The sequence below is a fragment of the Dendropsophus ebraccatus genome, chromosome 14, assembly GCF_027789765.1.
Source record: "Dendropsophus ebraccatus isolate aDenEbr1 chromosome 14, aDenEbr1.pat, whole genome shotgun sequence".
NCBI lineage: Eukaryota > Metazoa > Chordata > Amphibia > Anura > Hylidae > Dendropsophus > Dendropsophus ebraccatus.
This window is the reverse complement of record NC_091467.1, coordinates 25113464-25139644: the sequence shown is the minus strand read 5'-3', so window position 1 is coordinate 25139644 and position 26181 is coordinate 25113464. Positions and strand designations below refer to the sequence as shown.

The 26181-nt window shown below is 40.9% G+C and overlaps 2 protein-coding genes across 2 annotated transcripts; both read right to left on the bottom strand.

Moving 5' to 3' along the window:
* Positions 1-510: 510 nt before the first annotated feature.
* On the bottom strand, positions 511-25707 carry LOC138771845 (keratin, type I cytoskeletal 19-like). Its single transcript, XM_069951852.1, has 7 exons — positions 25147-25707; positions 24435-24517; positions 23505-23661; positions 22168-22329; positions 2566-2694; positions 1431-1651; positions 511-559 (listed from the first exon to the last, which is right to left on the bottom strand). The coding sequence occupies exons 1-7, from the start codon at positions 25705-25707 to the stop codon at positions 511-513; spliced, it is 1362 nt and encodes a 453-aa protein (XP_069807953.1).
* LOC138772826 (keratin, type I cytoskeletal 14-like) lies at positions 2787-5972 on the bottom strand. The gene is made up of 4 exons (XM_069953545.1): positions 5802-5972; positions 3864-3946; positions 3281-3437; positions 2787-2966 (listed from the first exon to the last, which is right to left on the bottom strand). Exons 1-4 carry the CDS (start codon positions 5970-5972, stop codon positions 2787-2789), a joined length of 591 nt encoding a protein of 196 aa, XP_069809646.1.
* Positions 25708-26181: the final 474 nt, after the last annotated feature.

Below are 26181 nucleotides of genomic sequence, written 5' to 3'. Positions count from 1 at the left end.
CCAGGCATTACTCCCACCTAGCCACAATCCTGCTCCACACTGATGAGGAGCGACACCCTGAAACAGCTGTATGTGGATGGTTACCTGGCCTTGGTTTTTCCCTTGCCATTACATTGACTTATAGGGCCACTTAATATGGTGGTTTTGGTGGTTTCCCTACAGGAGCCACCCCTTGGCTTGGTCCTTCCCAAAGGGCTATCTGGCTAGTCCTGTGTTTTGATACTCTTAAATGAGGATCCAATGGAACATGAGGCTTTGTTCACACACCATAAAATGTGGCCAGCATTTTGACTTTAAAATAAGGATGTAATTTCAATACAGTAATGCACTAAAGTGAGGTCAATAGGAAATTGGCAGTGCACACATCGTATAAAATATTGGCCGTAATTACATACAACTGTCCAAACAATGAACATGCTCATTAATTTCAATATACTTTTTTTTCTGTTCGCATAATGTTTTATTTCTACCCGAAATTACAACCTTATTTTTTTTTTTTGTATAAACAGCTCATTTTTCATACTCACGTTTTGATGCAGGTGGTGAAGACTCTGTTGTACTGCAAAACAAATCAGAAAAACACACTAACTAATCCTTGTATCTCTATTGTGTTTGGCTGTGATGTTTTCAGAGTATTTTGGACCCTGCCTGTCCTTTACAGCATTATGGGCCCCTGGGCAGACACACACATATGCAGCAGTCACACATATACATGCACATACAACAGTCACACATACAGCTCTGCTCTTCCCATCATTCCTCTTCTTCTCTTTCCTGCCCTTCATAGATACAGCAGCCCTGCTGGCCCGGCTCCCGAAAGTGTTGTTATGGAGGCTCCAGGGATTCTGGGAGGAACCTCCTGTTACTGGGAAACCATGTAGATCACGTGGCTACATGGGAGGGGTGAGTAGAAATCATTAAGAAAGAGAAGAGAGAGCACTTGATGTGTGCGGGAGAGAGAGGACTCTGCAATATTGCGCTCACAACTGTGTGCCCCTGTATGTCTGTCACTCATACATCTATATCCTTTGTGAGCTTCTCTGTACCCTGTGATCCCCTCTGTGTCCCCCATGAGCTCCTCTGTGTCCCTCGTGAACCCCTATGTGTCCCCCATGTTTGGAGAGCAGAGAGGCCCCCTATGAGTTATGGGCCCCTGGGCAGCCGCCTACCTTGCCCAATGGGAAAGATTTCTCTGCCTGCAGGTCTTTCACCTTAAATCTGGCCCTTCTTTCTTTTCTGTAGGTTACCCTTCAACAGGGGGAAGAGTAACACATAACTACAGTATCAGACTACACACAGTTTGTTTGTAGTCTGTATCCATGGAGACACATACAGTTGGTTTGAATATAAGCAGAATTTTTTTATTTAAAATTTGAAAATTAAGAAGTCGTTTGTATAAGTGTATAAACCCTTCAAGAGAATTTACTTACTGTGTGTCCTGGTCATCCAGCAGGATTCGATATGTAGATATTTCTCTCTCCAAATGCGTTTTCACGTCCATTAAAGTCTTGTAGTCTTTGTTCTGATATTCTTGCTTGTCTCGTATCTGTGACAGATTGGCTTGTACTTGATTGATGAGCTCTTGTAAATGTGACAGCTGGGAACCATAGCTGGCTTCCTTATCGGCTAATGTGGTTTCAAGGGCCAATTTCTGCCATGGTAAATACATAGTTTATTAATATGTCCTATAATGAGAGCAAAACAATGTAAAGGGGTATTCCTATTTCTCAAAGTTAAAGAGGATAACAGACTAATCAATGAGAGTCCAACGCCTAGGGATTCTATTATGAGATTCTGCTCCAATGGACTTGAGCCAATGACTCGACAATGTTTGGAAGCCTCATATGGAATGAATATAGAAATGGCTGCATATACAAGGTGGACTTTATACCTTTAGGGACACTCTGTTCCTTCAGACAATTTTCCCTATTCTTAAAATTGATAGGATCCTAGCTGTTGGACCCCCATAATCAGCATGTTTTCATCTATCTTTTGAATAGTGGATAGCTTTTGGGGATAGGAATACCCCTTTAATTACACCTTTAGCCATAGGAAAAATTTTTGAAACTGTAGGGGGGAACAAAGCAACCTATACTAACTCACCTCTCCCCATGCCTCTCCAGTGCTGGATTGCCGCTCCGGGATATCCAGCAGAGCCAATGTCATGACCAGGTTAATGAACTGGCGGCTTAGCTAGTCAATGACTGGGGCAGGCCACCGTTACAGTTACTGATTGGCTGAGCTGCTTGTCTATGAGCCGGGACTGGCTTAGCTGCCATTGTCAATTACTAGAGATGAGCAAACTTGCCAAAAGTTCAGGTTTGCACTCATCGGAATCCCGCTGTCTGGAGATGTTGGATGCAGCCCAAGGACTTCCTGGAAAACTTAGATCCATGTTTTCTAGCTAGTCCTCATGCTGCATTCACCTTCCCCAGGAAATGGGATAATTCGGGTTTGTGTCAACCTGAACTTTGGCAAGTTTGCTCATCGCTAGTAATTATATGTAAGTACTGGAATTACACTCTACAAAAAATCTCATATATTCAGGTCCTATTTACAACTCACCATGCTCAGTTGACTTTGTAAATCAATATCCAGAGTCTGAACCATTCTCTTCAGTTCTATTATCTCACTCTGGTAAGTCGGAATGTGATCAGACGAGCCAGTTTGTACTTCACGTTTCAGTTCTTCAGTCTGGAAAAAATTAATTCAGATCTCACACAGTAGCCAAAGTTATTCCTTACACAATAACTACCTCTATTTATAGTGAAGTCTTAATATAGGGATTATAGGATAGCACAAACCTTTGCCAGGAACCATTTTTCTGCCTCTGATTTGTTATTTTCCATCAGTTCTTCATATTGTTCACGAATTTCAGATAACAAATTGCTCAAATTCACGGTCTGGGGGGTATCCACTTCCACAGTAACTCTGGCACCAAGCTGGTTGTAAAGACTGTTTATAGCCTGGTAACATATTTAAAAAAAAAAAAAAAAAAAAAAAAAAAAGCAAATGTGTAATTTAAAAGATCACTGGGAATTCTGTAGAACCATAAACCCAAAAATGTATATGGCAAAAAATGGTCTTTCTCTAATGTCAAACTCATCACCCTACCAAAAAACACCCCAAAAGACCCCATGTATTTGGCCAAGTCACATCCCTTCTTGGTCCAAGAAACAAGACTTTTTTGGAATTTTAGAAGGCTATCACAATTACCAGACATTGTCTTAACTTAAATATACTTTGTCGAAGGAACCTTTATGTTGTACTAGTACATTACATCTTGATTGGTCTTCTTCTTCTTAAGCAGATCTTGTTGAAGCGTTTGATGATGCACATCGAGATCTTCAGCTTCGTCATTGATAGCCTCTAACTCTAAGCGCAGAGCCTTCACATCCTGTTCAACGTTAGTCCTTAACTTGACCTCCAGCTCATATCTTGGAACATAAAAAAGGGTTGTCTGTTAAAAATAAAATGTATATTCAGTTAATTACCCCCCTCCCCCACATTATTTACAAAAATTGCGATGTCCCCCTAGTAAAGTGACCATAATCAGATTTAGCCCAGGACAACACAACCAGGGTCAAAATGATCAAAACAATCACATTTAATTTTTACCCTAACATAATATTAGTAATTCTTCCTATGACAGGTTTAACCCAAAGATATATTTTGACCTGATCAACGTATGTAACAAGGTCTTCACAGCTAAAATGCACTATTTACTAGTATTAATCTCCTCTTATAAGTTAGAGGGATTTTTGGGATCTGGGTGCAACCACTACCTCTGCACCTCATATAGAAAATAAACTTTTATACAGGACCATGATCAATATGTATAAAATTGAAGACATTGTACTTACTTATGTTGGAAATCATCCACAGCTAAGCGAGTATTGTCAACCTGTCGAGACAGCCTTGTGTTCTCCATTGTGAACGTGAAAATCTAAAAATTAAAAATGTGGCTTGAAATAATTTGCACATCCCAAAATATGAAAAATGTCCCCCATAATACACCCAAAGAAATAATAACTTCATTCCATTATTACACAGAAACATAGAAGATTGTCGGCAGAAAGAGACTACTGGGTCCATCTAGTCTGCCCTTGTAGTATTTCCCTTCTTATGACCCTAGGATAGATATATGTTTATGCCAGGCAGGGTTACATTCTGTTGACTAGTGCTACTAGTGCTTAGCAAGCATGCTTGGTCGAGCATAGTCCTTGACCGAGCAACTTGTGGTGCTCGGGTGAATGAGGCCATACACCTTCAATAGCTGACGGCTAAATGATCATTCTGTTGTCAGTTTTATCTCCTGCCAACCACAGTTCCTTATTTAATTTTTGCATTCTAATTTTTGTATATTTGGGCCCTGAAAAAGAGTTCTGAAATTTGAACGGAAAAATACAATAGTTGAAGGTGAACAAGGCACCTTTCGCTGTGCCGAGCATTGTTTTCCCATTGTTTTCAGTTGGGTTCATTACTCGAGTCAAGCTCTTGAGCATTGAAAAACGCTTGGCTTGAGTAACAAGCTCTTGAGCATTTTAGTGCTCGTTTACCGCTAGTCAGTACTAGTCAGTAGTCCCTTTCCAAATGAGATCAACCATCTTAAAAACCCCCAAGGGAAAAAAAATGCCTATTTACATTGAGAAAATAGTAACTCAATACAGAGTTTCACCTAAAATGGACTAAAACCACAGACCACCTACAAAAAAATGCTGTACCGAAAAAACATGTAATAAAATAAATCTTTATTAATCATGATTAAAAATACCATGTTGTAAAAACAATAAATAAATGTTGTAAAAAATTAATCAGAACAACTGATTGCAGACACAAAGGCAAAAAAGAAAAACATAGTATGATTATGGTACCCATAATGACATTAAGTCAATGTATAGATAGTAATAATAAAGTGCCTAACACCAGTAATCCAAGTGTTCTACATAACCAGTAGGACTATGTACAATGTGTACAAGACACGTGTCACAATACAATTCTAACAATATTCTCTACTGAGCATTACCTAAGGCGCTGGTTCACACTATGCCCATGCGGTACGCCCTGACGCGTGTTTCAGCAACTCGCCTTTCTCGAGGGTTTTTACAACATGGTATTTTTAATCATGATTAATACAGATTTATTTTATTATGTGTCTTTTGGGTACAGCATTTTTTTGTAGGTAGTCTATATTGTTTTGCTGGGGTATAACCATGTTTATTACCTCTACAACTGTATTACATGCACTGGCTTTATCTATTTCTGAGGGGTTATTGGATTAGCTATTACATATTAGTTGTTTTTAACCACCGATCACATTAGTACAAAGGAAGCGTGCTGAACAGCCCCAAATATAAAGAATCATTATGGAAATCTGGAAAAACAAGATTAGAATCACCACCAACTGAGTCTATTGGTGTGGTATCCAACCACTTAGGTGATGTGGTAACTATACTTTGTCATCTAATTTATAGACTAATATCTAAAGTTTTGTAATTTCCATTAAAAAAATTTGATAATTTTAACATTTTCAAAGCATTGCTGCGCTCAAAACAACAAAATTTAGCTATGTCTACAGTCATGCCCAGCTATGACCAGTCTTAATGTTATCATGTATCATACCGACATTTGACTATTTGGAAGAATTCTACTTGGTGATCACCCATATTTTTAGTTTCTTGACTTATTAGTCCAAGGAAATTATTTTATAGAGAAGGAAAGTCATTAGGACTTCATTTTTGGACTTTACCACATAATATCATTTTTTAAATAACATTTTAGATTTTTTTTTTCTTGCTTACCTTTCTTTGCAGATCTTCAATTTCTCCAAAGAAGCCATTAAAATCAGGTAGCATCTGAGGACGATTCCTGTCATACCACTCTCGTATCTTCTTCTCCAGGTGAGCATTTTCTTCCTCTAAGGAACGCACCTTCTCCAAGTAGGATGCCAGTCGGTCATTTAGAGTCCTCATAGTTTCCTTCTCATTCGTGTTGAGTAAATTATGTTTTTTGGGATCTCTGTTAGGAGAAAGGTCCCTGATAAAGCTCCCATGTGTTTTTGCAAAGGTAGATCCATGAGTAAAAGAATTGTGTTTGACGATGGGACTTCCGGACGGTTTTGCTCGAAAACTAATCGGTCTCCAGGTAGAAGAAGCGGTGGCTTTACTGAAACCTCGGAGGTTAAGAGAATTAATCTGGTTAAAGATATTAGGAGATAGATTTTCTTTGAATTTTCCTGGCAGAGACTGCTTGGAATTGTGGCTCATGGTGTCAGTGTAGCATATATTATACCTGGCAGGCTTGACAGTACAAAGAATGTTTTAGAATTTAAGACCTCTTTTAAGAAGCATGGCAAAGGGTGTGAGAATAAAGCACCTTCTTTACAGGCAATATAATCTAATCATTTCCTTTCTTAACTCAGTAAGTGGATTTGTCAGAGTGAAAAAAAAAAACATCTAAGAGCATGGGGTGGCGGGTGAGATTGCAGACATTTACAAGTTTAAAATGCTCCATCCATGAAACTTTGACACACCCAACTAAGCAACATGACAAAAACAGAACAAAACCTTTAAAGCGAGAAAGCTTAGTATCCTTACAGAGTCATCTCCATTAATATCCATAATTGGTACACTGATTATTAAAGATATGGAAGTTCACAGGATGGTGATTCAGAAGAAGGAACGTATAAGCCTTCACATTAGATCTAAATCTCTAAAAATTCACGTAGTTGCGTGAGATGCAATCTGGTTTTCAGTAAAAGAGTTTCGGATTAAGCTTATGCGTGTTTGTTGCCTTGTTTGTTTCATGTTTTGATATTTTTCTCTACTACTTTACTACTGTGTCTTATGTGTATTTTATGTTTATTATGATGAGTCATATGTTACATAAGACAGGTAAGGGACAAAGAGGTGCCAGCAGACCTTACAACAGATGTGTCGGTAGGGGTAGGCTGGATATGTATAGTTAAAGGGGTACTCTGGTGAAAGAAAATAGTTTTCACATCAACTGGTGTCAGAAAGTTATACAGATTTGTAAATTACTTCTATTTAAAATCTGAAGTCTTCCAGTACTTATCAGCTGCCTTATGTCCTACAGGAAGTGGTGTATTCATTCCAGTCTGACACAGTGCTTTCTGCTGCCACCTCTGTCCGTAACAGGAACTATCCAGAGCAGTAGCAAATCCCCAGAGAAAACATCCCCTGCTGAGGACAGTTCTTGTCACGGAAAAAGGTGTCAGCAGAGAGCATTTACAAATCGGTATAACTTTCTGACACCAGTTGTTTTTTATTTATTTATTTATTTCACCAGTTTGACACCAGTTGATATGAAAAAAAAAAATATTTCACTGGAGTACCCCTTTAAATCTCAAGTTAGAACTATAGCTAAAGGTGGGTAAAATGTTCTCTTACAGAGACCAGATTTTTATTTTATTTTTTTTGCCATCTTGACACAAAATGGAGCTATATTGATTGTCACAGATATAAATATTCAGACAACTGTGGTCAGGCAGGGCAACTCTTTGGAATGGATGGATTTTCACTGCCCAACCCTTCTCTTTGTCAGAGAGTCACAAACAAAAAACAAAACAAACAAAGAGACAACCAGAGCGGACACAACCAGAATATTTATAGCCAAACTAACCTGGTGGAGTGCTGATATGCATGCGCAACTCTACAACTGTCTTAGGAAAATGATCCGCTGCTGGACAGAGGAAGAGGTGCTGGCATACTGAAGTGCAGGGGTGGATTATAATGTGGGCAGTTTATGCGGCCGCCCAGGGCCCAAGGCTATAAGGGGAGTCCATGGACGTACAAACACCAACATCATCATACACTATGCAGTGGCACTGTGGTGCAGCACATCAGCCTCAGATTCCTCGATCCTCCAGCAGGCCCCTGAGCGATGTACTGCACTACAGCGCTGTCCCAGGACATGTGTTTTCCCCTTTAAGGAGCACTGACATGCAAGCATGACATCCGGTGCAGGCAGCGACTGTAGCACATTCAGCCTGTGTCAGAAGACAAAAGAAAGTGCACTGGAAGAGGAGCAACAGGGGAGTACGTGGAAGGTGATTTTTTTTTTTTTTTTTTATCTAGTCTTTATGGGGGCCATCTATGAGCTATGTATTATTGGGGGCAGCAGCATATGGGGCAGAAGCACAGGGAACCATCTACTACAGGAAGACCACTCACGGGGAGATTTTACCATAGGAGGAGCCCTCACAGGGAGACATTTACTATAGGGGGAGCACTCACAAGGGGGGCATCTACCATAGAAGGAGCACTCACAAGGGGGGCATCTACTATAGAAGGAGCACTCACAAGGAGACATCTACTATAGAGGATCACTTACAAGGGGCCATCTATTATATTAGGACTAGTGGGACGTCTACTATAGTGGGCAGCACCACAGGGGGCAGACCACCTTCTATAGGGGGCTGCACATGTTTATACTGGACTGCACAGGGGGCCATCTGCTATAGCGGGCTGCACAGATTTATATGGGACGGCACAGGGGGCTCTGGGGTCCCACTGGAGGAGGGTTTGGAGTTTGCATCTTCTTGGATTCTATGCCTGTGACTTTTAGGAATTTTTTCTTATGCTGTCCATGTTCTCGGAGGGATATGCTGTTGCCAAAGCAGTTTAACAGCAGCTTACCCCTTCCCTTCCAATAGGCAACAAAGAAATGCCAAATGTCTATGTGTATGTAAAGGACGGGAGAGATTGACTGACAGTTATAGAAGGTATATAGGTTTTAGAGCCCCCCTTAACTGTAGTTTCAATAACATTGGTAGTGAAAACCCTTTATAGACATATTATAAAGCTGGTGACCCCTTTCAAGGCCTGGGCAACACAAGCTGGTCATTGATACACATCCAATATTGGAATATGTAAATATTACTGTCACAGTAAACCTAGTACATCTATTAACTATTACCCATCATGCTACTGAATCAGAAACAAACATCAATTCATTCTATCCTTGGTGGCAAAATATGGCTTTTTAAAGGGGTATACCATAACTTTTCATTTGTTGCTGCCCATGGTGAAACTAACAATTTATTCCATACTTGTTATTATCTATTCAGTCTCCTTCCCCCATTTCTGAGATGCTGCTTTCTGCTGAAAACACAAAAATCGGTGTGTGAGCTTTTCTCTCTGCCCCCCCCCCCCTCCCTTCTGAGACATAGGATGTAAACAAGTTTCTGACAGGCTTTATCTGCAACTTTGTAGCTTCTTTGTAATACTGGGATGTTTATTTTGAGGTCAGGTTGCTAATGGACTGTGACGAATCCTCCCAGCATTACAAAGAAGCTACATTGTTATAGATAAAGACAGTCAGGGGCTTGTTTACATCAGCTGTCTCAGAAGGGAGGAGGGGGACAAGGGGGAGACAGAGAGAAAAGCTCACACACCGATTTTTGTTTTTTCAGCAGAAAGCAGCAGCTCAGAAATGGGTGAAGGAGACTGAATAGTTAATAACAAGTATGAAATAAATTGTTAGTTTCACCATAGGCAGCAAAAAATGAAAAGCTTTGAAATACCCATTTAACCCCTAGACGACCTAGGGCGTACCGGCACCGGTACGCCCTGGAAGTCTGTGCCCAGACGACCCTGGGCGTGCCAGTACGTCCTGACCTGTGGCAGACTCAATGAGCAGATCGGCGATCAGACCGCACGGAGGAAGGTAAGAGACCTCCGGCGGTCTGGCTGAGCGATCGGGACCCTGCAGTCACACTGCGGGGGTTCCAATCCGTAATTGACAGCGCGATCGCTGCAGCCTGCCATTAACTGTGAGGGCCAGGCTACTGATTCCAGCAGGCCCCCACCTGCTATGAAGCGCGCTCCGCCACAGAATGCGCTTCATAACACAGGACGTACCGGTACGCCCAGAGTCGTCTGGAGAAAGGCACCCAAGGCGTACTGGTATGTCCTAGGTTGTCTAGGGGTTAACAGTTAGGATATTTGCTTATTGACCCTCCCTGTTTGTTAATACCATTGGACTAGCATTGTATACCATGATATAGTATGCTCTACTTTGCATACTGCATATGTATTCATTCATTTTAGAGATTTATCAAACATGGTGTAAAGTGAAACTGGCTCAGTTGCCCCTAGCAACCAATCAGATTCCACCTTTCATTCCTCACAGACTCTTTGGAAAATGAAAGGTGGAATCTGGTTGGTTGCTAGGGGCAACTAAGCCAGTTTCACTTTACACCAAGTTTGATAAATCTCCGCCAAAGTATCCAAAGAATTGAATTGTTAAACTATTTCATCTCATCTTAATTAGCCAAAATAACCAAATTATTAACTCGTCTCAAGAATGTTGACTGATACTTCAGTATGTCATTGGGAACATAAGTAGGAAAACAACAGATCATGGACGAATCTAGAGGTTTAAGTCCATCCTGCTGTAATAATAGCCTGTAATAGACAGATTATTCATCCTAATGAGCCATCATTATGGCTTCTTGTAAGTGACATGTGTTGATTTGATGCTTTGTGGTTTTTTAAGTCAACAAAATTTAGAGCAGGGTATATATTACATGAACCTTGTAAAAGGACAGTGATACACAGTGCAGTGGGTGGATATGAATAGATCACCTTAGCTACCAAACACCTCATCTTTTTAATTTTTGGAAACTAATGGAAATTCTACGTCCGATCTTCACAAATATGGTATTAATAAAAACTAGAGATCATGGCGTAAAAAATGACACCCCATACAGCCCCATAGGTGAAAAAAGAAAACTGTTATAAGCGTCACAATAGGCCCATTTTATTAATAATTAATTGCCAAAAAAAAGGATTTCATTAAAAAAAATATATATAACATTAGAGAATCTGTGTAACCTGCATATGGTTGTGTTCGGACTGACCTATAGAATAATGGTATCATGTCGCTTTTACCATATAGTGCATTAAGTAGACACAGGAACCCCCCAAAAGTTACCATATTCCATTGTTTTTTATGATTTTACCCATTTATATCTTCATAAATAATATATTTGGGATTCCGTCATACATGTTATGGTAAAATGAAAGACGCCATTACACAGTACAACTATTCCTGTAAAAAACAAGCACTTACATGGCCTTGTAGATAGAAAACTGAAAGTGCTAGAGCTCTTAGAAGGGGAGGAGGGAAAAACGAAAGCGCAAAGATCAAAATTTGCCCGGTCCACTGGGTCATTTTGGGCCTGGTCCTCAGAAGGTTAAATTACGTCCATTATTTTGAGTCTAAAATACCAGACGTCATGTAGCTGTCTAGCCAACCGTAGTCCAATGATACATTATTCTAGTTTTGATTACTAATTGGCCTTTGGGTGTGTCTTAAAGGAGAAGTCCAGCAAAAAATTGTATTAAAGTATTGTATTGCCCCCCAAAACTTATACAAATCTCCAATATACACTTATTATGGGAAATGCTTATAAAGTGCTTTTTTCCCTGCACTTACTACTGCATCAAGGCTTCACTTCCTGGATAACATGGTGATGTCACTTCCTGGATAAAATGGTGATGTCACTTCCTGGATAACATGGTGATGTCACGACCCGACTCCCAGAGCTGTGCGAGCTGTGGCTGCTGGAGAGGATGATGGCAGGGGGACACTGAGGGACACAGGGCACTGGAGGGACACTAAGCATCCCTCTGCCATCATCCTCTCCAGCAGCCACAGCCCGCACAGCTCTGAGAGTCGGGTTGTGACATCACCATGTTATCATGGAAGTGACATCACCATTTTATCCAGGAAGTGACCACCATTTTATCCAGGAAGTGAAGCCTATATGCAGCAGTAAGTACAAGGGGAAAAAAACACTTTATAAGTATTTCCCATAATAAGTGTATATTGGTGATTTGTTTAACTTTTGGGGGGCAATACAATACTTTAATAAAAATTTTCGCTGGACTTCCCCTTTAACCTCTTAGGGACATATGCCGTACCCGTACGTCATATGTCCGCAAGAGGAGTTCAGCTTTGAACTGCCGCGATCCTTACTGCTTTCTGCAGCACGGGACCACGGCTATTAGCGGGAGCGGTCCGATCGCCGCTCCCGCTAATTAACACCATTGGATGCAGCTGTCAGACATGACAGCTGCATCTAATAGTGTTAAGTGCAGCCCATCCCTGGTGTCTAGTGGCGGATTCTCTCCCCCCATGATGCGATCGCGGAGGGGGGATCCCTTTAGCTTACAGGGCCGGGCCTCAAGCGGCGTAATGACGCTGATCCCAGCTCGGTATTCTATTGTATTGGCTTGCAGCAGGCCAAAGCAATAGAGCACCAATCTCATGGATCGGTGCTGTGTTATACAGCTACACTGATCTCTATGAGAGATCAGTGTAGCTGTATTAGAAGTTCCCCAGGGGAACTTCAAATTAAAGTGAAAGAAAAAAGTGTTTCCATTAATAAAAACCCCCTCCTCTAATAAAAGTTTGAATCACCCCTCTTTTTCCATTTTATCAATAAAAATAAATAAATAAACATGTATGGTATCACTGCGTGCGTAATCGCGCGAACACATAATTTATTACAATCCTGATCTCGCACGGTATACAACGTAAGCGCAAAGACCCGCCAAAGTGCAAAAATTGCGCACATTGTAATTAAAAAAAAAGCAATCAAATAGTCGCATATACGCAATAAAGGTACCGATAGAAAGAACACATCATGGCGCCAAAAAAGCATAAAAGCGTTATAAGCATGGGAACAGAGCAATTTTAAGGAACGTTTTTTTGCTATTTTTTTTAAAGCCATCAAATAATATAAAAGTTATGCAAGTTGCATTTCGTTTTAATCGTACCGACGTGAGGAACATGCATAACATGTCAGTTTTTCCATAGGACAAGCAGCGTAAAAATAAAAACTGCCCAAAGAATTTCACCGCGCACATAATTTTTTATGCAAAAATTAAGTCTGCCTTTGCAAAGTACAATTAGTGACACAAAAATGGGGTTTATAGGTGAAAAAAAATGCAAGTGCTATGGCCTTTTAAATACAAGGAGGTAAAAACGAAAATGCAAAAAAAAAAAAAAAAAAAATTGCTCTGTCCTTAAAAGGTTAATTGAAAAATCCATTGAATTTAATAGTAAAACGGCAAAAGAACAGTGGAAAAAGAAAAACTGTGTGTGAACAACTAATAAAAAACGTCCGCTGTTTGCAAAAGACGTCTGAAAATAATGATAATGTTCATTATTTTGACGTCCACAGTAAAAACATCCATTATTCAATACATTGCGTGCATTGGATGTCTGTCTTTCCATTTATTTCAATGCCTTGCCATTGCAGGCAGTTAAATCGCGGCAATAAAGAATGCTACTTTAAATTGCCAATTTAAATTTTTGCATTTTTGTTTTTTTCCTCCTTGTGCTTAAAAGGCCATAGCACTTGCATTTTTTCACCTAGAAACCCACATGAGCCCTTATTTTTTTGCGCCACTAATTGTACTTTGCAATGACAGGCTGAATTTTTGCATAAAGTACACTGCGAAACCAGAAAAATTTTTTATGTGTGGTGAAATAAAAAAAAAAACACACGCATTTCTTTTATTTGGGGGGTATTTGTTTTTATGTCGTTTGCCCTGGGGTAAAACTGACTTGTTATAAATTTTCCTCAAGTCGTTACGATTACAACGATATATAACATGTATAACTTTTATTATATCTGATGGCCGGTAAAAAATTCAAACCATTGTTAACAAATAAATATTCCTTAAAATTGCTCCATTCCCATGCTTATAGCGCTTTTATCCTTTGGTCTATGGGGCTGTGTCAGGTGTCATTTTTTGCGTCATGATAATTACTTTCTATCGGTACCATGATTGCACATATACGACTTTTTGATCGCTTTTTATTTCAATTTTTCTGGATTTAATGCGACAAAAAATGTGCAATTTTGCGCTTTGGTATTTTTTGGCGCTTGCTCCGTTTACCGTGCGAGATCAGGTTAGGGTTATTCCCCCTGGGGTTAGGGTTACTCCCCCTGGGGGACTTCTAGTATAAGCACACTGATCTCTCATTGAGATCTATGCAGTATAGATATACTGCATAGATCAATTGCTGCAGCCGAAAGTAATCGAGTGCCGAGCCGGGATCATCGCCATTACAGCGCAGACCCCAGCCGGTGCCGGATGTGTGGATCGCTCCCCCGGGACAAAGTCTCGGTTGGGCGATCCACCTCACTAGACACCAGGGATGGCTGACAGCAAGTAATCAGATGCAGCTGTCAACTTTGACAGCTGCATCTGATTACATGATTAGCATGCACGGTCCGATCGCTGTGCCCGCTAATCAAGTAATCAGATGCAGCTGTCAAAGTTGACAGCTGCATCTGATTACTTGCTGTCAGCCATCCCTGGTGTCTAGTGAGGTGGATCGCCGCTGCTAATAGCTGCGGTCCCGGGCTACACGCGGCACCCGGGGCCGCGGCGGTTCATAGCGGGGGCCGCCATGCGGCCCCCCTCTGAACACCCGTAGACGATCCTGGACGTACCTGTACGTCCAGGGTCGTCTAGGGGTTAAGCCCATCCTCTACTACTGCCATAGTCCCTAATTCGAGGTTAAAGGGGTACTCCAGAGAAGAAGAAATAAAATCTGTTTAAATAGGATGGTGTCAGAAAGTCATACAGATTTTTAATTTATTTCTATTTAAAAATCTCAAGTCTTCCAGTACTTATCATCTGCTGGATGTCCTGCAGGAAGTGGTGTATTATTTTCAGTCTGATCAAGTGATCTCTGCTGCCACCTCTGTCTGAGATAGGAACTGTCCAGGGCATTTTCTCAACCCAACCATCTACACAACCAATCATTCCTTCATGCATTCATTTATTAATTCATTCATTCATTCATCCATCAGCCAACCTAAACATTTATTCATACACCAACCAGCTAAACAGCCAGTTCATTCATTCATTTATTTATTCATTCAAGGGGTTATTCAACTTTAGATAAACATGGCCACTTTCATCCAGAGACAACACAACTCTTGTCTCCAACTTTAATGTAAACCCCTGACGTCATGCTCAGCTAAGCAGCGGCTGCGACGAGACAGCACACTGATTGGATAAGTGGGACACCAGGGAACTGGGAGCCACAGAAGCAGGCCGGAGCACGGAAGGGTAATGTATTAGCCAGGCCGGGCAAACTTAAGGGGGCTTTACATACCTGCAGCGGAATAAACAATTGGCTGCGAGTATATAAACCTATAGAAAATGACAGGACACAGGATCGCAGCGGATTTTGCTGCAGAACTCGCAGTGTGAAATCAGCTATGATACTGTATGTGTGAAACTCACCCTAAACTGACTTTGTAAGTACTGTAAGTACACTCACATTTTACACCTTTTGAGCTTTCTGTAGGTTTTAATTTTAATTATTGCACATGGACAGACTATCCTGTCTGTACATATTTTGGACATCTTTTTATTTAAAAAATGAATAGGAAAATGACATATCTGAAGGCTATGTCCAGAACATGGCCACAATCTTGAAATAAAGATATTGGATTAAGGGCAAGTTTCTAATGTGGCAATTGATTTCTGAGACAATTCTGGTCATAAGGGACACCGATGAGACAAAGGTCATAAGGGACACCGATGAGACAAAGGTCATAAGGGACACCGATGAGACAAAGGTCATAAGGGACACCGATGAGACAAAGGTCATAAGGGACACCGATGAGACAAAGGTCATAAGGGACACCGATGAGACAAAGGTCATAAGGGACACCGATGAGACAAAGGTCATAAGGGACACCGATGAGACAAAGGTCATAAGGGACACCGATGAGACAAAGGTCATAAGGGACACCGATGAGACAAAGGTCATAAGGGACACCGATGAGACAAAGGTCATAAGGGACACCGATGAGACAAAGGTCATAAGGGACACCGATGAGACAAAGGTCATAAGGGACACCGATGTGACAAAGGTCATAAGGGACACCGATGAGACAAAGGTCATAAGGGACACCGATGAGACAAAGGTCATAAGGGACACCGATGAGACAAAGGTCATAAGGGACACCGATGAGACAAAGGTCATAAGGGACACTGATGAGACAAAGGTCATAAGGGACACCAATGAGACAAAGGTCATAAGGGACACCGATGAGACAAAGGTCATAAGGGACACCGATGTGACAAAGGTCATAAGGGACACCGATGTGACAAAGGTCATAGGGGACACCGATGAGACAAAGGTCATAAGGGACACCGATGTGACAAAGGTCATAAGGGACACCGATGAGACAAAGGTCATAAGGGACACTGATGAGACAAAGGTCATAAGGGACACCGATGAGACAAAGGTCATAAGGGACACCGATGAGACAAAGGTCATAAGGGACACCGATGAGACAAAGGTCATAAGGGACACCGATGTGACAAAGGTCATAAGGGACACCGATGAGACAAAGGTCATAAGGGACACCGATGAGACAAAGGTCATAAGGGACACCGATGAGACAAAGGTCATAAGGGACACCGATGAGACAAAGGTCATAAGGGACACTGATGAGACAAAGGTCATAAGGGACACCAATGAGACAAAGGTCATAAGGGACACCGATGAGACAAAGGTCATAAGGGACACCGATGTGACAAAGGTCATAAGGGACACCGATGTGACAAAGGTCATAGGGGACACCGATGAGACAAAGGTCATAAGGGACACCGATGTGACAAAGGTCATAAGGGACACCGATGAGACAAAGGTCATAAGGGACACTGATGAGACAAAGGTCATAAGGGACACCGATGAGAAGTAGGCTTGAAGGTCAGTGAGCAATAGGATGTGGTGGATTTTTAATACAATGCAAAGGTTTTTCAATCTTTGCTTTTTTTCCCTCTTAATACTAGATATAGATATTTTATATATGAGCATCAGAAGCAAAACTTCAGAAAAAGTCGGTGGATAGACCTTTTGTGTGATACAGTGCTCCCCAATCAGTGCTTAACCCTTAGGCCCCCTTCACACGTCCGGAAAAAACATCCGGATTTCCTATCAGGAAATCCGGACGGATTTCCGGACCCATAGACTTTAATTAGTCACGGACACCCTTCCGGATTTTTCCGGAAGGGTGTCCGTTCCGGAAAAAATAGGACATGTCCTATTTTTATCTGGAATTCCGGCCCGGACGTCACCATAGAAGTCTATGGAAGCGTCGGAATCACGGGCACTTTCCTGATGTACATCAGGAAAGTGCCCGTGATCTGGATGAATGAGAGCCCGCCGGACCCCGCAACCACTGGCACCCCTGTCCACCGCCCGATCAGCCAGCCGCGCCTCCCTTCCAACACCCCCCCCCTCGGACCAGACATCAGCCGCCCGCCGCCCAGAGACACCCCCCGACAGGACCCCTGCATCTTGTGGCCATCCAGGTTGCAGAAGTACAACTCTCATTATGCCTCTGCTAGCAGGCCATGATGGGAGTTGTACTTCTGAAGCCTGTGGCCATCCAGGTTGCAGAAGTACAACTCCCATCATGCCCTACTGACAGGTCATGATGGGAGTTGTACTTCTGCAGCCTGTGGCCATCCAGCAATCCATTTGCTTTTAGAAGTTTGGGTACCCATGGATACACATAGGTCGGATCTTAAGGGGAACGAGCCAAATTGGATCAGAATGTGGTGCGTGCGCAGTACTGGCCCGGTCATCTCATGCATAGACACACTTACAGTTACAAATGGATTAAATAGGTTTGGAAAGGTTTAAAAAGTAATTTTATAATTTCTAGAGAAATCCGCAGACAAGCATGCTCAAGTCCAATCGTTCAGCATTTGAACACCGTTGGCATCTAACTTCTACCAGTCACCAGTAATCAAATGCCAAACGATCAGACTCGAGCAGCTCAAGTTGCGCTCATCTCTAATAATTTCTTCACTCAATTTTAGTTCAAAACAAGTTGGTTAAACCAATCTTTATTTTCTTTTCATTTGTAAAAAGTGGATGTGCCATATCAAAAATCCACTCAAAAAAAAAAAAAAAAAAATGCTGCCATTTTTATTGTATTAGTAGCTGTTCACAAACAACAATGAATTTGTATCAGATTTTCACCATGTGAATATTACATAATGAGAGTAAAGTGAATGTTTTGATATAATAATTTTTTTATTTATTTTATATGCACAACTTCACAAATACATAAAAAATACAAGTCTGCATCGAAAAGGGATTGTTGTTGAGTGATTTAAATCACCATAAGAAAATCTTGACAATACAGTCCAATACCATCGCACATCACGAATACACAAGCAAACGTTTAATTCGTTGCGAACACTTTCAATGTCCCAGTGGTTTTGCTTAGTGGGTCTCTTTGTAACACTATATTCTGCTTAACTTGTTCTTTGCATTTCAGATCTAGAAGAGGATCTACCATCTCTGTTGTCATGCCCCATGCCCATACCTTCTCATAAAGGCTCAAGATGATCAAGAGATCATAGAAATTAGATACATTCATAGAGAACTTTGTACATATACTATTCATGACGATGCCCTACAGTATCTCTATCCCATTGTTGACCTTGTATTACAAGTAGGGCTACACATAGAACAGAGAGGATCCAATAGAATAGGCTCTCTATTATGGTGCCAAGTTTTGCCACCAAATTACACAAAATTTCACTGTTTGTCTCCATGTCCATTTCTTGACCCTTGGGCTAAATGTTAATATTGCAGTACCTCTTAAGAGGAGGGACTTGTACAGGTGCCAGCCAAACCTATTAAAACATTATCTGATATGCCAATGTCTCACGTTCTTCATGGTCTTCATGGTCTAGGCACCTGTTGCACTGATAAAATATTACCCCAAAGTAATAAATATATCCATGAGATATTTTTTTCAACGTGACGCAATTTCTTTCATATGTTTCCAAAAGTTAAGCATTTTCTGTATGGAGTTCCCACAAGCCAATGGATTTATCACATGCTATATGCCTTCTTAACTGTTATAAAGTGGAAAAGCGTTGTCTCCAAACCAATTTAGAGGAAAAATTTGAAGGTTCATAAATATAATATAATAATATAGCAATAACAATTACTTATAAAATGGTTCTGGAGGACCCAAGCTGCCCATACACCTTTGACAACTGAGCTAATGAGAAAACGTGCATGGGAGGTGCCAGAAGTTTTGTCACGGACACTAAAAACCTTAGGTTAATCAACATGTCTATAGGGATCTCCTAAATGCCCCCTAATGGCAGATGTTGGGGCAAAAAAATTTATTGCAGAAATAAACAATTGACCAACCAATCGTGTGTGCCTAGCGGAGGAAGTGGCTGTAGTGTTAACGTGTATTGGCGAACAGCTATCTAAAAAGTATGGTTGGCTTTAGGGGGCGCTTTACATAGATTGGACTTTTTTGTTCCTAAGACATACCCTATTCTGCTTTGCAAAAAAAAAAAGTAAAAATTATTCTAGTAAATTAAAAGCTTATTCCTTAGCTGGTTGATTCAAATATATCAATATGCAGTCACTGGCCTAAAACTACATAGGATAGGGCATCAATAGTTAAGAAGTGGGATGGTGAGTACCCAGCTTCCCCACTGATCAAATGATCGGCACCACCACAGCACTAGAAATAAACAGTGTACAGAAGCATACATTGTACGTAGTGGTGAAACTGTGTGACTGCAAAGCAACTCCCATTAACTAAACGGGGATTGCTAAGCCATTATACAGCACTGCCACTGTATTTAATGTACACAGCCAAGTCTTCTGTTTATTTCTGGTAGTGTTGTGGAACCAATCAATCAATTGACTGGGGTGCTAGGTCCTAATACCCCATTCATAGGTCAATAATAGTTTCAGGCCAGTAAACTTCTTTAAGTTCTATGTTAAAAGAGATCATGGCTGGAATAAAAAATCCAGTGCTGGCAGGGCACGATGGAAAAACATTTAAAAAAAAAAAATCATACTTACCCGTCTGTGTGCCACTGCAGTTGCCACACCACCAGTACGCTGACAACCTCCAATGTCTTGTTTTCTTCCAGTTCGCATGCAGGAACTACCTGCACTTTCTTAGCCGAGTTGTGATGTCATCACATCAGAAGCTACAGGAGGCTAGCAAGGGATGCGGAGACAGGTAAGTATGACTTCCTTTTATGTTTCCACCCCACCCTGCCAGCACTGGATTTTTTAGTTTTCTCAGAGTCCTCCTTTAAGATAAGATGTTGACAGTTTGGTCCTAGTTATAGTTTAGTTAGTTTTCTCTTCTTTTTCCATTTTTTTCTCTTGTCTTCTGTTATTTAATCCTGGTGCTGATTGAGAACTCGAATCCCACGCAGGTCCTTCCACAGCTGGATAAGGTGCTGAATGCAAATCTGGAATTTTAAGATTGCTTGTTAGTTGTTTTATTCAGGTGTATGAGATGAAAAGTCAAGGGCACTTGTCACCAACAACTACTCTACCCCGTAAAAAGACACTGGTATTATAATAGGTTAAGGTCCCTGTTACAAATTTGACATTTGGGCTACGTAGGTGTAAAATACTACTTCTAATACTACTAATAATAATAGAACAACTACAAGGATACATATTATGTAAAATAATAATTAAATGTTAATCTGTAAACTTTATGTACTATGTAATTACTACTGTAATGGAATTCTCTTTCTAATCTCCATAGTTTTACATTTACCTTCTGGAGGGCTTGATGTCATTGGGGGTGATTCTTTAAATCTTGTAAATTCTTTAACTCTAAATTGTAAAATAAAGATTAAAAAATGAGATCGTTTTCAGACCCAAATATCTGAAACAATGAATTATTGAAAATTTTTTTTTTTTTTTTACCATCTGTGTACAGGACAAAAATATGTGGACCCATACAATGCTTTTAGTGCTCCACTGTCTTGTTTTCTTGCGTCACACAGGTAGACATATTGGATCTTGGAGCTGGGGTCTAACCAGTGGGACCTCCCCCCATCATCTTAAAGCGAATGTATCATCAGATACATTAGTTGTTAGTGTTGCCCATGGATAGAACGGCGCTGGTGTGAGGAAGCCGCTGCCGCAGTCCTCTTTTCGAACAGTGGCCCAATACCCGTATACGGCACTGTTCTATTTACAGGCACTGCGAGGGGGTGAAACTGATGGTACATTAGCTTTAAAACAGGGCTCAGAGTATTTGCTGTAAATCGAGCAGTGATTAGCTCATGTGTGATTAGCTCAATGCATTGTCTATTGAGATAGTTGAGTACAAAACATGGCTACCTTCTGCTGTATTAATGGAGCCAGGGGGAAGTGCATGGACCACTGACCACTCTATTCACACAAAAGCTCAGAGCCCTACTCTCAGACCCTCGCAGTGTCACACATCCAGTATCCTATGGACAGATCACCTGTTCTATCTTACAGTGTGAGCATGACTGGTGTAGTTACCAAGTCAAACCAATGGCCTCAAGTCTGAGAGCCAAAAGTGCAAACCACTGATAAAATGGTGTTATGCACTCATGCAATACAATAGTGTTACAGTATTAGGAAAGATCATGAAGATTTTAATAATCTCCCATGAATATATACAGTAGAGGATATACTTGGTTTTTGTATTGCCCAAGCCACTATTACTGACACTATTCAATATATTGGATAAATAATATGTTAGTTTGATCAGGTTTCCACTCACACATTGTCCTGTTCTTCCAGCAACCTCTTGTACGTGGCAATTTCCATTTCTAACAGATTCTTCTGGTCCATAAGATTTTTATACTCTGCATTTTGGCGTTCCAAGTCATATCTGATCTGCACAAGTTCTGCCTGCACGTTGTCAATCATGTCCTGGAGTTGAGCAAGTTCTGAGCTGTAGTTGGCCTCGGTTTCTATCAGATTACTTTGTAGAGCAGATTTCTGCAATTAAAACAGTATCGGAGTCAGGAAAATCTTGTTTATTAGCATAGAATGCCACGTCGATCAAAAAGTGGTTATCCACCAGGTCTCTAAGTGTATGTTAGTGCTAACCCTACCATGTTCAGTTGACTCTCCAGGTCAGTCTCCAGGTTCTGTACACTTCGCGTTAAGTCAATGATTTCAATTTCCAATGACTGTAGATTGGCGGAGCTTGACTGGACTTGGGAACTCAGTTCTTCAGACTGTAGAAAGAAAGAAAGTCTGGTGACCATGTGATGGTTTAGAAAGTGGTAAAACAAGATCAAGAAAATAGAAGAATATTACCCTTGCAAGAAACATGGCTTCAACATCTTTAAGGTTCTTTTCCATCAGGTTCTCATATTCATCTCGAATCTCAGACAGGACTCTGGTTAGATCTACAGCTGGGGCAGCATCTAACTCCACATTTACTCTGGCACCAAGCTGACCTCTTAGTGCGTTGACCTCCTAGAAAAATAGAGATACAGTGGTACCTTGGTTTAAGAGTAACTTGGATTGAGAGCGTTTTGCAAGAAGAGCTCAGTTTTTCAAAATTGTAACTTGGTTTAAGAGCATTGCTTTGATTTAAGGGCTTCCTGTACTGGGTGGGAGGGCGAATGGGGGAGGGGAATGGTCTGCATAGCGGGGTCCACAGCCCTGTACTCTGACCCAGGAAGATCCATAGCAGATCCACTTCAGGCTGGGGCTTACATCAGGGGACAGGAACGTGGAGGTAATCTCTCCATAGCTGTAACCCCTCTCTTCCCAGACAGAGTGCTGCATGTATGTGCCCACATCTGCCCTGTTCATTCCTTCATGCTCCCTGCAGTCTCTGTAAGCCCTTGGTGTTCCAATCCTCTACATTACTGTACAGTAACTTATAACATGACATATTCAGCTGTTTTATAAATGTTTGTTTCATTTGTTTTACATGTTATTCAGAATAAAAAAAACAAAAAAAAAAAACATTATTTTTGGGGTGTGGAACCAATTGTCTGCATTTCAATTATTTCTTATGGGAAAATTTGCTTTGGTTTAAGAGTTATTTTGATTACAAGCGCGGTCCCGGAACAAATTATGCTCGTATTCCAAGGCACCACTGTATAATGTTCTGATAAAAAAAAAAAGTATTATTCATGGTATGGTACTTATTACATTGTTAAAGCGAATGTAGAAGTAGTGATTTTTTTTTCACTACCCACTGGGATCCTGGTGGCAGGGTCCTTTTTTCAAAACACTGCCCAATTCCCCGCAATAGGTTCCATTTTCTTCTTTTGCAGCAGCCCGCTCTATGCACTGGAGGTGCTCCCTGGGTAACGATATCCCCTCCCCTCAAAGATGCGACTCTGATTCTAATGAAGGTGTGTCCTGGGAGGGCATGGCATTACACTGGTGGCACTGGACCCACCTGGACTGCACAGAACCCAGTGTGCAAGAGTAAAAAAGCAGCGTTTTGAAAAAAGGACCACCCCAACAGGATGAACAACTCTTCTCCATTATCTAGTGACTATAACCTGTAATATTAGATATCACAAATGTATCCAGGCCCCTTTTGAAGTCATTATTAAGTTCACTTGACATCTGGCATCTGGCGTTCCATTGCACATACAGAATGCATGGTGCTCATTTTATTGTTATGTTACCTCCGCATGGTTCTTTTTTATTTGCTGTCGTTCTTCTTCCAGGTCCTGAACCTCTGTATCAAGGGTAGATTTCTCCTTGGTGAGTCCGTCTAACATACTACGAAGCCCACTCACATCTGCCTCCACGTTGCGTCTTAATCCAAGTTCAATATCATACCTTGGGAAAAATAAAAAGTATCACAATTGGTTTATGTATTCTAATTCCCAATTTCTTAGTAATTCTTCTTGGACTTTTTATCTTCACTTTAAAGTCTGTGGGGGGGGGATTTACGAAGACCAGTGTACAAGTACGCCGGTGTTATATTAGGCCCCGCCTTCTTTTTTGTGGCAGGAGGCGTATGCCTCCTAGTGAATCTGACCGGCCGGGCGCATGAATCTGTGCCTGGCGTAACAAATCTACACCTGCTTCCAGGTGTAGATTTGCGTTATGATTTGTGTCTGCGAGCAGGCGTAAATCATGATAAATGAGGCGCAGGAGAAGGCGTACGCCAGGGAGAAGGGGCGAATTTTCGTAAATCCCCGCCTATGAGTCTCACCACTATTGGGGACTGTGCACCCTCTATCTGCTGTAAACAGTGAACAGGCTTTTGTGTAGTAAGTGAAACATATTAAACATCCAAAAAAACATCCAAGGAACTGGTCTATGACATTTTGTTTCCCAATCAGTTGGTCTTCCTCTATCACAAACAATACCCTATTGTTTCAGATGATCATAATGGGGGTATACTTTGTAGTGTCCATGTTGTCACCACAACAGTCAGTCCCTTCCTAATTCTACTGAAGTTGATCTGGTTTGATTCCAAAGAACCTTGGAAAGATGGGAGGTCTTCTGGCTTTATAGCTGTAATACAGATGATAAAGGTGGACAGGGGAAAAAACTTGGATAATTTTCATTTATATGACTATTTTTTTTTTTCTCCACATACTCACTTATTTCGGAAATCATCAGTGGCCCACTTAGCGTTGTCTACTTGGAGGGCAATTTTTGCATTTTCTCCAGTTGACGTGCGGATCTATGTGGAAATAATTTACTTTAGGTATGTTGAGTAAAGAATCTTTAAGGAGAACATCTTCCAACAAAACTGTATGCAGTACTGTGCAAAAGTTTTAGGCGGGTGTGGAAAAAATGCTGCAAAATAAGACAGCTCCTGTCATGAGGAGCCTGATTGCCTCCCAATTTTTATTCTGCAGGAGGGCAATGACCCCAAACAAACAGAAAAAGTCATTAAAAACTACAATCTACAATGTAAACATGAACAAAGAATCTTGGAAGGGATCTTTTGGTCCCACAGAGCTGTCTGGGATTTGTGTAGCATGATCCACTGAATATCTGAGGTTACTTCTCCAAGATGTCTGGAACAACCTCCCTGCCAATTTCCTTCAACAACTGTATAAAAGTGTATCTAGAAGAAGGTGATTGAACCAAATGTTGATGGGATTCTTTACTTTAATTTTATTAATTGATAAAAATGAACTAAATTACCAATTCTAAAAACAATCTTACTGAGCAGAACCCCCCACACACACACACACACACACACACCACCACCACCACCACCTAAAACTTCTGCACAGTTTGTTGCCAGAAGCATAGTGTAAATATCTACCAAATACATACAATAAATAATTTCAAAAAGTTTACCTGATTTTGTAGCTCATCAATAGTGTTTAAGTACTGAGTGGAGTCAGGGGGTGTGGTTGGAGCATTGCTTTCATACCACTCAAAAATCTTCTTCTCCAGTTGGATATTTTCCTGCTCTAGAGATCGAACCTTATCAAGATAAGATGCTAAACGTTCATTCAGATACTGCATGGTTTCCTTTTCATTAGCACTAAGGAGTCCCACCATCTTCCAAGTTTGATGGTCCTCCGAGTGACTTCCGTGGCTTTGAGCATCATAAGAATACCCATGACTTTGTCCAGCACCCAAAGATGTATGAGTTCTTTCTTTATAGGTTGAACTTCCATGAGCACTTGTAGACTTGAGGTGATCTCGAGTAGGGCTGTGGAATCTCTCATGGTGAGAACTGTTGGAATAGTGGCACTTGTAGCTTTTCACAAGAGAATCTCCACCGCTTCCAGTGCTGGATTTATGGGTAGAGTATCCAGACTGGACTCCACCAGTTTCAGGGAAATAAAAGCTTCCATAATTGAACTTCTGGGATGAAGCTGGGGAGTAACTTTTCTTGATGTTGTATCTCATGGCGTTGGTCAAGGTGAAGTCTTGATTAAAGAACAACTATACTTTGTCTGAAGAACCCTTTTATATTGAATACAAGGGTGTTGTGGATTACTGAGCAATGTTTATAGGCTTTTTACAAGCATCTAATTCCTTTATCTATGGTTCATTGAAGCAAGAATGACGTTTGAGCCGCAAGTGACTTATATATACGGTCTGAAACATAAACATATTGGGAGGCGTAGAGTCTGTCATACCTTTATTGTGCTCAATAGTTTACAGCTTTTAGGGTTGTGTCAGCATCAAGGAATCATTCATACTGGATGTTTACAAAGATGTTATTACAATTGTTATTAAAGTAGGAATGCTAACTTTATTGTTATGATTTTTTATGCTACTCCTAGGGCCTGTTTTCCATTGTCTCAGGGTTAGAGATTATTATAAGGGAATAGGATGGGTTCACATGATTACATTTTTTTTCTATCTTTATCTATAGAA